General features: G+C 33.3%; 1 protein-coding gene across 2 annotated transcripts in view; it reads right to left on the minus strand.

Moving 5' to 3' along the window:
• Positions 1 to 12,651, minus strand: part of LOC118190523 (septin-2-like) — a 72,456-nt gene that overhangs the window by 37,087 nt on the left and 22,718 nt on the right. For both annotated transcript variants that reach the window (XM_035361257.2, XM_035361250.2), the window contains exon 3: positions 2,235 to 2,321. In XM_035361257.2, the coding sequence (XP_035217148.1) occupies positions 2,235 to 2,321 (87 nt within the window). The remainder of the gene's footprint in view (positions 1 to 2,234; positions 2,322 to 12,651) is intronic.

Consider the following 12,651-nt stretch of genomic DNA (forward strand, 5'->3'; position numbering starts at 1 on the left):
GTAATGTATTACATACAGCTTATATGGGACTTTGATAAAGATAAACTATGATAATAATTCTCTTTATTAATGACTGCAAAGTAATTTCTAAGAGATGACACTGCTGATGAAAAAAATTAATGCTTAAAATCTTTGCAAAACAAAATTTAGTTTTAATGATTTATAGAACATCATGTTATGGCAAATATTATTCAATAATAACTTATCAGTTAGTACGCTTGCATTTTTATCATCCTTTCTGGGACTATCAACATTTAGATGGGGGAGGGAGGATGGAATAAATTTCCTTCAAATAAAAAAAAAACAAAAAAAAAAACACGCTATTAGAATGTCGAAAAAGTGATTTTTATTTGAACGCCAGAATAAATCTGAATATTTTACACTATTCATTTTATAAGAAAAACCTTATTAAATTAATTTCAGAATATAATAATTGTATTCCAACTCCTTAAATCCCTTCATTTATGCATAAGTAGATAAATTATTATCAAACTGAATTTTGCGAAATGATTAAAAAATATACTATGCAATGCTACATCGTTCAGTTGTGTTCCCCGGAACTGTGAATTTCGATTTTTACTCTTAAAGTAATGCACTTTAAATTTCACGTCCGGTTTATGTGCTATTAATACCAAATGCGAAATATTTGCCTATTTTTGTGAATTACTGACATATAGCTTGGTGAGCAAATATCAGGTTCACAATAATATGGAGTGTTGAGAGGAGAATTTTGTATTCACAGAGCAGATGCAAGTCAATTTGGTCTGCCATTTTTCCTACTTCTCAGACTTCTAGAAAACACTTTATAGAGAATCAAACAAGACATGAAGAACAAACAGTAAACTATGAACGTTGAACTGATACAGCATTCATTTGCAAAGGCTACAAAGTATTGTTCTACCTCGTCATTTTGATTTTAAAGCTTTGAAACAGTAGGACTGGATTATTTTGCTTACTCAAAGCGAAAGCCTAAGTCGAAAAATGCCTTCCTGTAATATTCTGCTATAATATATTATGGTAAAACACGCTAGGATTCTCTCTTAATGGGAGAGAGGCATCTGTGGAGAACGTTCAAAGGAGAATTTAACTCATTGGAAAAACTACGAAAATACCCATGAAGCCGGCATTTCAACCCGAATTGTTCAGCGTCTTATTTACTCGGCTACTGATAGGCCTTTTGAAAGAATTTGGAAAAAGATTGAAATTGACGGTGAAAGATATAAAATATATGAAAGCCTTGCAGATATTTAGATTGCTAACGCTTGGTTCAAGAAACCCCTTCACTCCGTACTAGCTGCTGCGGACGAATACAAGGAAAAGTTCTTGTAAATCGTCAGAATAGGGAATTTTTACAGCATTTTTGAATATCTGCATAAGAAGATCGGACCGGCTAGTGGATTGAAATGTATCATGTTTATTAAATCGTTTATTTGCTATTTCTGCCTGGAAAAATTCTGTCAGCAGTGGCAATATATCAGCAAATATAAGAAAGAGTTATTCTGATAAGACATTTAAATGATAAATAATTAATTCCGAATTAAACCTTAAAAAAATGCATATTCCATTTTTATTTTCTATTCTTGACAAAATGATAAAACTTTTCAACATTATGAAAGTTATTTTTTGGACATTTAATGCTTTTAGTATATCACACAAATGTGTTTTCACTCTATGTATGCTTTTCACAGTATTCAGTCTGTAATTTACCATACATTTCAATAAAAATCCAAAATAATCAATGAAGACGAATTAATTTTGAATCCAAAATTAACGAACTGGTAACGAAACCAGATTTAAATAATAAAAATCAAATATGCATATTACCAGCGAACTCTTAACTACATGCCTCTTTTGAAAATGTAGGTAGAATTTTCGGAAAGCATAGTTTTAGAATTATTTCAATGCATTTCACTTTGCATTCTTGTTTTAATGATTATATAGTCGTTTAAACTGCTTCAGTGTTTAAATTGAAAAAACAAAACGAAGATTTTTATCTAAAAATAGTGAAAATTCAGTGCATTGTTCCCCTGCAATGTTCAATAGATGTGCAATGTTCAATAGATTACTTGAGGTATTTCTCTATTTTTATAGATATTTGAGATCTTAAAACTTTGTCACAGATTACCCATTCTTTAAAAATACAACAGATGTAAGCATACTGTTATTATTGCATAAAGATTTTACTTGAGATAATGCGTTTTAAATAATATGAATTTCGATCTTTTCTCACTTACCTTCGACGCTAAGAATTTTCCTATCCTTGTACAAATCTGTGAGAAACAAACTGTTTATCAATGTTGATTTCCCTAATCCCGTATCACCTAAAAAGCAAAGGAAAAAAGATATATGGAAAAGAAATTCTTTTTTTACATATTAATGTATGTATGTTCTCCCCACAATATATATACCTCAACGCGCATAAATCGGACCAATATAAATCTTGAGGTTTTATAGGTGTATAATAGTACAGCTTTGGCTGTAAATATAAGAAAGACATCTTCATAGGTTTTGATGTAGTTTCAAAATAGCAAGATCCAAATATAATAATTCGGTTCCTTTTGAAGGTTTTATGATTTGCTAAAGAAAATAAGCGAAAAGCTTAATTTATGCGACTTTTGTTAAACTCATAGCTCTATTTCAAGGAAAGTTTCATTCGTTGAAACTCTTACATAATCTTGAAAATTAAGAGAATTTTGGGCGAAATATAATAAAACGTAGAGAATTCAGTATTCATTAGCACTTTGAAAACTTTGTTTCTATATAAACAAGGAAATTCTGCCAAAAACTTAAACGAATGCGCTGTTTTATGTAAAAAAAAAAATTCAGAAATTTTAAGGAAACAAATTCGAACGTGAACTGGGCGAAAAAAGTTAATACTTTGAAATATGAGGATCGCTATTTGATTTGAAGCTAGACAAAAAAATTTTTTACTGGCTACATATATCGTTATCAGACGAAGTAAGAATTAGATATACAGTAAACAGCATGAAAAGTTACAAACCCGAAAAGAAATGATGGCGCTTAAGGAAAGCAGGTAAGGCTAAAGTGGGTTCAGAGCGTTTAAAAACTTCCTGAATGTTATGGCATGTTAGTTCCCTTGAAAATTTTGTTTTCGATAATGGATTCAAAGAAAAGCAGGTTTTTATTTGCTATAGCAGGTTATATAACTGATCATTTTACTTAATAGGTTTGGTCTGGTTTATTTGGTTACGGAAAGCACACGAGGATTATCTGCTTAAGCAGAGGTATGCCATCGTGGAAGACGTTCTAAGAGAAACTACCACTATTCAGCTACTTCCCCGGAACTGTGATTACTGACATATAGCTTGAACTGACATACAGCTCTAATCAAGGGCCTTGAAAATAAAAATCATAAGCAGTTATGGAACACATTTTGTAGATTAACAATTTTCATCTAGTTTTGCATAACCAAATATGATACAAGTGCAGTAAAAAATGTAATGCGACATTTATATGTTGCGAATTAAAGAGCACAATATTTTCAGCGAAATAAATCTGAGAAGTCTAGCATGTTCTTTCTAAATTCAAATTTACAACGTATTTGATAATTAAATATGTTTAAAACGTGTGAAAAAAAATGAGTGTTAAGTTAGAATATAGCGCCACCTATTGGATAAGTAGAGAAACTCTCACTTGGCCATCTGGATTAGGCTAAGCAACATGCCAGAGCATGTATTAGATCTGAATAGTTAATTACTGTAAATAAATTAGTTTTGAGCTTTCTTGGCTGTTATTTTTGCAGATAGAAATCTTGCGCAACGTTTAGATACCGAATCCAAACACAGCTCCTTGTTTTTTTAATATTTGTCTGAAGAGATTAATTTATTACTAGAATATTTCAGTATATTGAAATAATTTTTTCACCTTAATATTATAAGCAATTATCTTTCCCGAGAATACAACATTTATTTTAATTTTATGTAACAGACAAACGCATAAATAACAATAAAAAGGTGTTAAGTTAGAATATAGCGCCACCTATTGGATAGGGAGAGAAACTCTCACTTGGCCATCTGGATTCGGCTAAGCAACATGCCAGAGCATGTATTAGATCTGAATAGTTAATTACTGTAAATAAATTAGTTAGTTCTTTTGCTATACAGTCCACATATTAGTTTAGAATCAAAGTACATGGTCAGCAGAGCCGGAGAAATGAACAAAATGCTGGCATTAGATAGAAACAAAACTTCGTTAAAAGCGAAACTAACTAGGTTAGAAAATGTAGTGAACGAATATGATGATAGTTCGAATAAGAATGAAATTCAAATAAAGTATAGATCGCTACAAAGCATTCAAATGGATATTAGAAACTTGAGGATTAGATATTTCGAAAGCGTTGATGAAAAAGATGTCATAGCCATCGATGAAGAAATCGCCGAAATGGAAGAAAGAACGGAAGTTCTAGAGGTAAGAATTATGGAAATTCTATCATCTATACACATTCTGAAAATGAAAATGATTGTAGTAAATTTGATCCTAAAGTACAAATACGTTTGCCAGAATTACCAATTCCTAAGTTTTCTGGTAAATATAACGAATGGAATAATTTTAAGCTTCAATTCGAAAACATCATAGCGAATAACACGCAATTAACAGAAGTTCAGAAACTCTACTATTTAAAGGCTGCATTAACTGATGAAGCAAAAAATCTTGAAACTGTTGATGATACTTTTAGTTCTCTATTTAAAGCTCTTCAAGATAGGTATGAAAATAAAAGAATATTAATTGAGACGCATATAAAGTCAATAATGGATTTACGTACTTTAACATTTGAATCGTCTAAAGGAATAAGATATGTAATAGATAATGTTACTAAAAACGTTAGGGCTTTGAATGTTTTAAAATATGAGAAAAATAATTTATCGGATATTCTGTTATTAAATATCGTACTTCAGAAACTAGATTTCGAAACGCGCAAACAATTTGAACTAAGCATTAATGCTACGGAAGTTCCTACGTTTGATGAATTAATTTCTTTTATAGAGAAAAGATGTCAGTTATTGGATAACATTAACCGTAGTATTAATAAAATGAAATATCCGTTAGAAAAAAGTTCGAAATCAAAGGCTCTTATGGTTAAAACCGATAGTGTTTCGATTTGTGTTATATGCAAAAATAATAATCATCCATTGCATAAATGTGATTCATTTTTGAAATTAAATCCAAATCAAAGCTATGAAATAGTTAAAACCCATAAATTGTGTCTAAACTGTCTCAGTAACGAGCATTTAATCGCAAAATGCAATTCGAAGTTCAGATGTTCGGAATGCCATAAAAAACACCATTCATTAATACATCGCCTGCTCAGAAATGGCGCCATTCAACATAAGTTAGACAAAACAAAAACGGAAGCAGCGAATGACGAAATTATAAACAAGAACGCAGATGTCTCTAATAAAAATCAATCAAGTTGTCTTTTGACACGCAGAAAAAACGTCTTATTGGCGACTGCAATAATATATATTTGCAATTCCGAAGGAAAAAGAATCCCAGTTCGCGCAATACTTGATAACGGCAGCATGAGTTGTTTCCTGTGTGAAGGAGTTGCTAATTTGTTAAATTTAAAGAAAGAAAGAATTTATGCATCTGTATCCGGAATTAATGAGAACGTTATAAATATTAATTATCAACTAGATGTACAGATTTCGAATAAGGATTTAACATATGTAAGATCAGTTAATTGCTTAGTTATTTCTAAAATAACCAATGTAACTCCATCAAGGTGTTTAGATGTGAAGTCATTAAATATTCCCATTGATATTGAATTAGCGGATCCGCAATTTGGAACACCTAACAAAATAGATATGTTACTAGGGGCCGAATTGTTCTTTGAGATTTTAAAACAAGGAAAATTTCAATTAGAAAATCAACCGTTGATATTTCAAGAAACAGTTTTTGGATATATCGCGTCTGGTGCATGCAAGAGTGACTCAGAAGTAAATTATTGTGGTTTAGTTCTAAATAGTGAAGAAAGAGTTGAAGAAATTTTGCAAAGATTTTGGGAAGTTGAATCCATTGAAAATATCGAGGATGCTTTGAGTGAAGAAGAAAAATACTGTGAAGAACATTTCAAGCGTACTCACTATAGACAAAATGATGGAAGATACGTAGTTCAGTTACCCATAAGGGAAGGTGTAGAATTAGGAGAATCGAAAACGCTGGCTGAGAAAAGATTGCATCAAGTGTGGAATCGACTAGAAAGTGATTCGAATATGAAAACATTATATAAGAATTTTATTAAAGAATATAAGGATCTAAATCACATGGAAGAAGTTCAAGAAATTGAAACATCGACTTGCAATTATCTTAGTCATCATGGAGTTTATCGGCCAGAGAAAGCCTCTACCAAGCTTCGCGTTGTGTTTAATGCATCCGCGGCTACTAGCAATGGAAAGTCACTGAACTCAATATTAATGAAAGGGCGAATACCTCAAGAAGATTTATTTTCTATTATTATTAGATTTCGAAAGTACAACTACGCATTAGGAGCTGATGTTCAGAAGATGTACAGACAAATACTTATTGAACCATCTCAACGAAACCTGCAGTTGATCTTGTGGAAGGAATCAGTTGGTAGTCCTGTGCAGACTTACTGTCTAAGGACTGTAACATACGGAACAGCAAGTGCACCATTCCTTGCAACAAGGGTCCTGAAGCAGTTAGCAATGGATGAAGCGACAGACTTTCCTCATGCCTCAAGAGCCATACTGAAGGACTGTTACGTGGACGACATTATTACTGGAGCTAATACCATGCAAGAAGCCAAGGAGTTGCAGACACAGTTAACCTGTCTTCTAGAACGTGGTGGAATGCAGTTACACAAATGGTGTTCAAACAATCCAGAATTATTGAAAAATAAAGAAAGTGCTACTCAAGATTACTCCTTTCAAGTTACGGATAAGCCTCAGATTACAAAGGCCTTAGGAATGTCATGGAATACGTCTACAGACTGTTTTTCTTACGATCTAAAGGTACCTGACTTTGAAGAAACAGGCACGAAAAGAGATATCTTATCAACGATAGGTCGCCTGTTTGATCCGTTAGGTTTAATTGGACCTGTTACGACAAAAGCTAAAATATTTCTACAAAAACTTTGGCTTCTAAAATTAAATTGGAATACACCTCTTCCTAAAAATTACTCTGAAGAATGGAAGGCATTTCTGCATAGTCTCAAAATAGTCAACGATTATCGCATCCCTAGATTTGTTCTAGCCAATGGATTACAACAAATAGAAATTATAGGATTCTGTGATGCTAGTCAGAAAGCCTGTGGTGCTGCAATTTATGTGAAATGTATGTCATCTTCAAATGAATGTTCATCAAGACTTCTGTGCAGCAAGTCTCGTGTGTCACCTCTGAAGTCAATTACCATTCCTCGTTTGGAGCTTTGTGGTGCAGTTCTGTTGGTAAAACTAATGAAAAGAATATTAGAGGCCATTCAGCTACCTATTGTCAAGGTGTATTACTTCACTGATTCGTCAATAGTATTAGCATGGATTAAGAAGGAACCTTATCAACTAAAGACATTTGTTGCTAATAGAGTATCTGTTATTCGAAGCATGACTGCGGTTCATGAGTGGTACCATGTTAACACTAACAATAATCCAGCTGATTTGATATCACGTGGAGCTGAACCTAAAGATCTTCTTCATAATGATTTATGGTGGTATGGACCAACTTTCTTGACTAAGGAGAGGTTTTTGACTAATCCTTGTGAATTAATTTCATCTGATATGGATGATGTGGAATACTTCAAAGAACTCAAACTTAAGGATAATGACTTAGTTAATCTAAATGTGAACTCTAATTCCCTTGTTTTAGATCATATTCTTAACATTAGTAATAACTATATTCGTATTATTCGTGTATTAAGTTTTGTTTGTAGATTTATAGCCAATTGTAAGGGAAAACATTTAATAGGTTCTCTAACTGTTAAAGAATTGGATGACGCTGAGAAAATCATTATCAGGTATGTACAGTTACAGCATTTTAGCAAGGATATTCTGTCTTTAAAAAATAAGAATTGTGTTTCTTCCAAAAGTAAGTTAAAATTTTTATGTCCATTTCTAGATAATGATTCTCTTCTGAGAGTAGGAGGCAGACTTGCCAATAGTAATCTTAATTACAACCAAAAGTTTCCTTATGTAATGCCAAAAGATCATGTATTTACTAGATTAATTTTTCAGTATTACCATGTTAAATATTTACATCTTGGTGCTCAAGCACTATTGCATCAGGTTCGTAGTAAATTTTGGGTTATTAATGGTCGAGATGTAGCTCGAAAGGTTGTACATGAATGTGTAACATGTTTTAAGATTAAACCAATTGTATGTGAACAACTTATGGGAAATTTACCTGGTGAAAGAGTTAACCCAGGGTTTGTATTTAATACTAGTGGACTCGATTTTTCTGGTCCATTCCTCATCAAGTATAAAAATCAGAGAAAGGGTAATTATGCAAAAGTCTACGTTGCTATATTCATATGTTTAGCTACTAAAGCAGTACATTTAGAGGTAGTAACTGATTTAAGCACAGATTCATTACTTGCTACTATTAAAAGATTTATTGCTAGACGTGGAAAATGTAATACCATAATGTCAGATAACGGTACTAATATGGTTGGTGCAAAATCAGAACTGAAAAAATTGCATAGTTTAGTCCTTAAATCTAATTCTGATATAGCAGATTTCTTAACATCTGAAGGTATAAATTGGAAACTAATTCCACCTAGAGCACCAAATTTCGGTGGTTTATGGGAAGCAGGTATTAAGTCATTTAAATACCATCTTCAGCGTACAATCAGCAGTTATAAATTAACTTTAGAAGAATTTTGGACTGTTGTCACACAGATTGAAGGTATTCTCAATTCTCGTCCAATTTTACCCTTATCAACAGATGCAAATGACTTTGAAGCCTTAACGCCAGGTCATTTTTTAATTGGACGTTCCATTACTTCATATCCTGAACCAGATTTGTCTCATCTTACAGATAATAGACTGTCTAAATGGCAAGTTATTACCAAGTTCATTCAAGTTATTTGGAAACGGCAAACTGATTATTTAAATCATCTACAACAACGCACCAAATGGTTTATTAATAAAGAAAATTTAAAGGCAGGTATGTTAGTTGTGTTAAAGGAAGATAATCTTCTGCCATTTAAATGGTCTTTAGCAAGAATTCTAGAAGTTTTACCTGGTAATGATAATAAGGCCAGAGTTGTTAAAGTGAAAACATCAAATGGTGTGTATATTCGATGTATTAGTAAAATTTGTTTATTACCTATCCAGGATAATAATGCTTAGTTTACATTATTATGTTCTTATTGAAAATTGTGCTTACATTAAAATGGAATTGTTTAAAGAATAAGTTCGATTGTAGCATAGTGAATGTTTATGTTCTTAAAATGTTACATTATTTTATATTATATTCATGATGAAAGATTATCTATTAGCTTTCATATTGTATTGTAGAATTAGTTGTTCTTGATTTGTTAAATTGTATGTATGTTAGTAATTTGTAATTTACATGTTGAAATTTGTAATTTCAACGGGCGGCGGCATGTTAAGTTAGAATATAGCGCCACCTATTGGATAAGTAGAGAAACTCTCACTTGGCCATCTGGATTAGGCTAAGCAACATGCCAGAGCATGTATTAGATCTGAATAGTTAGTTACTGTAAATAAATTAGTTAGTGCTTTTGCTATACAGTCCACTTATTAGTTCAGAATCATAGTACAATGAGCATACTCCAATTTATTACATTCTACACAACACTTCTACTAATGCTTTAGATATTTTACAATATTATGCCTTAAAAATTTACCTAAAAATATGCAATTTAGTTTACCTTAAAATCACTTTATTTTTTATCGTAAAAGTTGTGTTCTCAGTTTTATGACATAAGGGGACTCCTACACCTTAAACCCGTCATGATCTTCAAATATGTGACTGTTGCAAGAATTGGGATATTTTATTTATTTTAAAAGCAATTACTTCCAACTTTTTACAGCTAACTACATAATATAGCTGCTTTGGAAACTAGTAACCAGAAAGTTTGCGTTGCCATAAACATTTTTGTAATTTAATCCTCTTTGTGACAAAATATTTCACCATGTTTCCACCTTGAGCGCATGATATTTTAAAAATGGCTAATGGTACATATTTGAAATTTGATGGAATTCTTTATATGGGCACTATTTTCTAACTGAACCAACAATCTGATTGAAGTGTCTGGTGTGCAAATATAGAAAAATAACACTTCTCTGACTCCAATGGAACCAATATTTTTTTCCTTACGATGTTATAGATTCTTATTCATAAGATTTATTTACATTTTACATGCACGTAGCATCGCGTGACAAAAACTCGAAGTTTGTTTACTTCGTTCTTCGCGGAGACTAGAAGGTGTTGCCATTCCGCTTTAACTAAATTTAATTAGAAACTTAACGGAACTGAAGCGACACTACACACACCCTTCCTAGTGACAGCGATTATGGAAGATAATCTTTAAAGTGACTGGGGAACTTCACATGTCTGCCGGTTCTAGTAGTCTTCGTTTCATGATGAGTTTCTGAATTTTCTTCAGTGTTCTTGAGTGCAGGTGTTTCCCAAGTTCCGCTTCTTTGGAATGGGAGTTTTGAAAAGGAATATCAGAATCTTGCACTAGGAAACATGGCTTTAGTCTGTCTATTGAAACTCTTTTAACTTTTCCTTGGATTTCAATATCGAAGTACTTATCCTTTCTTGCTCTTACAGGATACGGTCCAAGATAGACAGGCTGTAGCGACGAATTATTAATGTTGTTGTATAGGAATACGTGAGAACAGTTGGAAAGATGTTTCGAAACAAAGACTGTTCTATTTCCATGGGTAATGGTAGAACTTGGCTTCATAGCTCTTATTATTTTCTGAAGGTTTTGAGAAAATTCAGACTGTTTCATATGAGGTACTGTTGAAAAGAATTCACAAGGTAATGCTAAAGGAGTTCCGTATACAAGTTCTGCGGATGAGCAACCTAAGTCTTCCTTGATGGCAGATCTTATGCCTAAAAGAACGAAAGGCAATGCTTCCAGCCATGATTTTGATTCGAGTAAATGTGTGTTCGTGAGTATGGCAAAGCCTCGAGGGCTATCTGCCTAAGAGGAGGGATGCCTTCGTGGAGGACTTTTTAAGGGAAACTGGCTCGTATACACGTTACACATGGGGAAAACCACGAAAACTCCCATGCAGCCAGCCCGTTCGCGGGATTCGAACCTCGGACCGAACTACCAGTGTTTAGCGACTTTACCGCTCGGCCGCTGGTGGGCGATTCGAGTAAATGACATTTGAGATTTGCTTTTAAAGTTCGGTGTTGTCTTTCGATCAGGCCATTTGCCTGTGGATGGTACGCAGTTGTAGTGTTTGTATGAAAACCAAGATATTTTCCTAAAGCTTGAAAAAGTTGGCTATCAAATTGCCGACCTTGGTCAGATGTTATGCGATTCGGAATTCCGAAGCGTGAAAACCAAGTATAAATCAAAGCTTTAGCAATAGATTCTGCTGATTGATCTTCTAACGGTACCCTTCGATCCATCGTGTATAACGATCGATGATGGTAAGAAGATATTTGAATCCTTTGCAAGGAAGTAGCGGACCCATCAGATCTATGTTTAAATGCTGGAATCTGTGTGGAGGTACTTTGAATTCTCCCAAATATGAATGTGTATGTCTGTGAACTTTAGATCTTTGGCAAGATAAACATGCTCTAGTCCATAGTTGGCAGTCTTTATTCATATTGGGCCATATGAAACGTCGTGTTATCAATTTTATCGTGGATCTTATTCCAGGATGAGATAAATTATGGATTGAAGAAAATATTTTCTGCCGAAACTTTGCAGGGATGTATGGTCGATTATAATTTGTAGAAATATCACAGTAAATTTTCTTGTCGCTGTCCGGTATAGGGATCTGTAGGATTTTTAAGTTTGGGTTGTTTTTTAGTGTCTCCAAGTCGTCATTTTCTTGACAGTCTACTATAGTTTGTAAGTCTATTGCAGATAATACAGAAATGGTGTCTATGCGAGAGAAAGCGTCAGCGACGGTATTTTCATGCCCTTGTATGAATCGGATATCGGTTGAGAACTGGTCAATATATGACAGTTGTCTAGCTTGTCGTGGCGAAGCTTTTTCCAAATTTTGTTGGAAAGGAAATGTTAGTGGTTTGTGATCCGTATATATTGCAAAAGTTCGCCCTTCTAAGATGTATTTGAAATGTTTTACTGCTGTATAGATGGCTAAGTGTTCTCTGTCGTAGGCACTATATTTTTGTTGTGCTGATGTCAAATTTCGGGAAAAGAAACTTAAGGGTTGTTTTGCATTATTCACAATCTGATGTAAAACGGCTCCAATGGCAGTATCGGAAGCATCAGTTGTTAGCGATATTTCAGCCTTTTCGGATGGGTGAGTTAAGTTGGTGGCATGAATAAGTGCATCTTTTAAGATCTGGAAGGCGTTTCTTGTTTCTGCAGTCCAGGTTATTTCTTTTCTGCAGTTCTTTTTAATACCACTGAGCAATGTTGTTAAAGGTTGTTGCAGTTTTGCACAATTTGGTATGAATCTGTGATAAAAATTCACCATACCTAAAAATCGTCTT

Source organism: Stegodyphus dumicola, chromosome 5, assembly GCF_044657685.1.
Source record: "Stegodyphus dumicola isolate Sdum_Otavi_A_Nest chromosome 5, ASM4465768v1".
Classification (NCBI taxonomy): Eukaryota; Metazoa; Arthropoda; class Arachnida; order Araneae; family Eresidae; genus Stegodyphus; species Stegodyphus dumicola.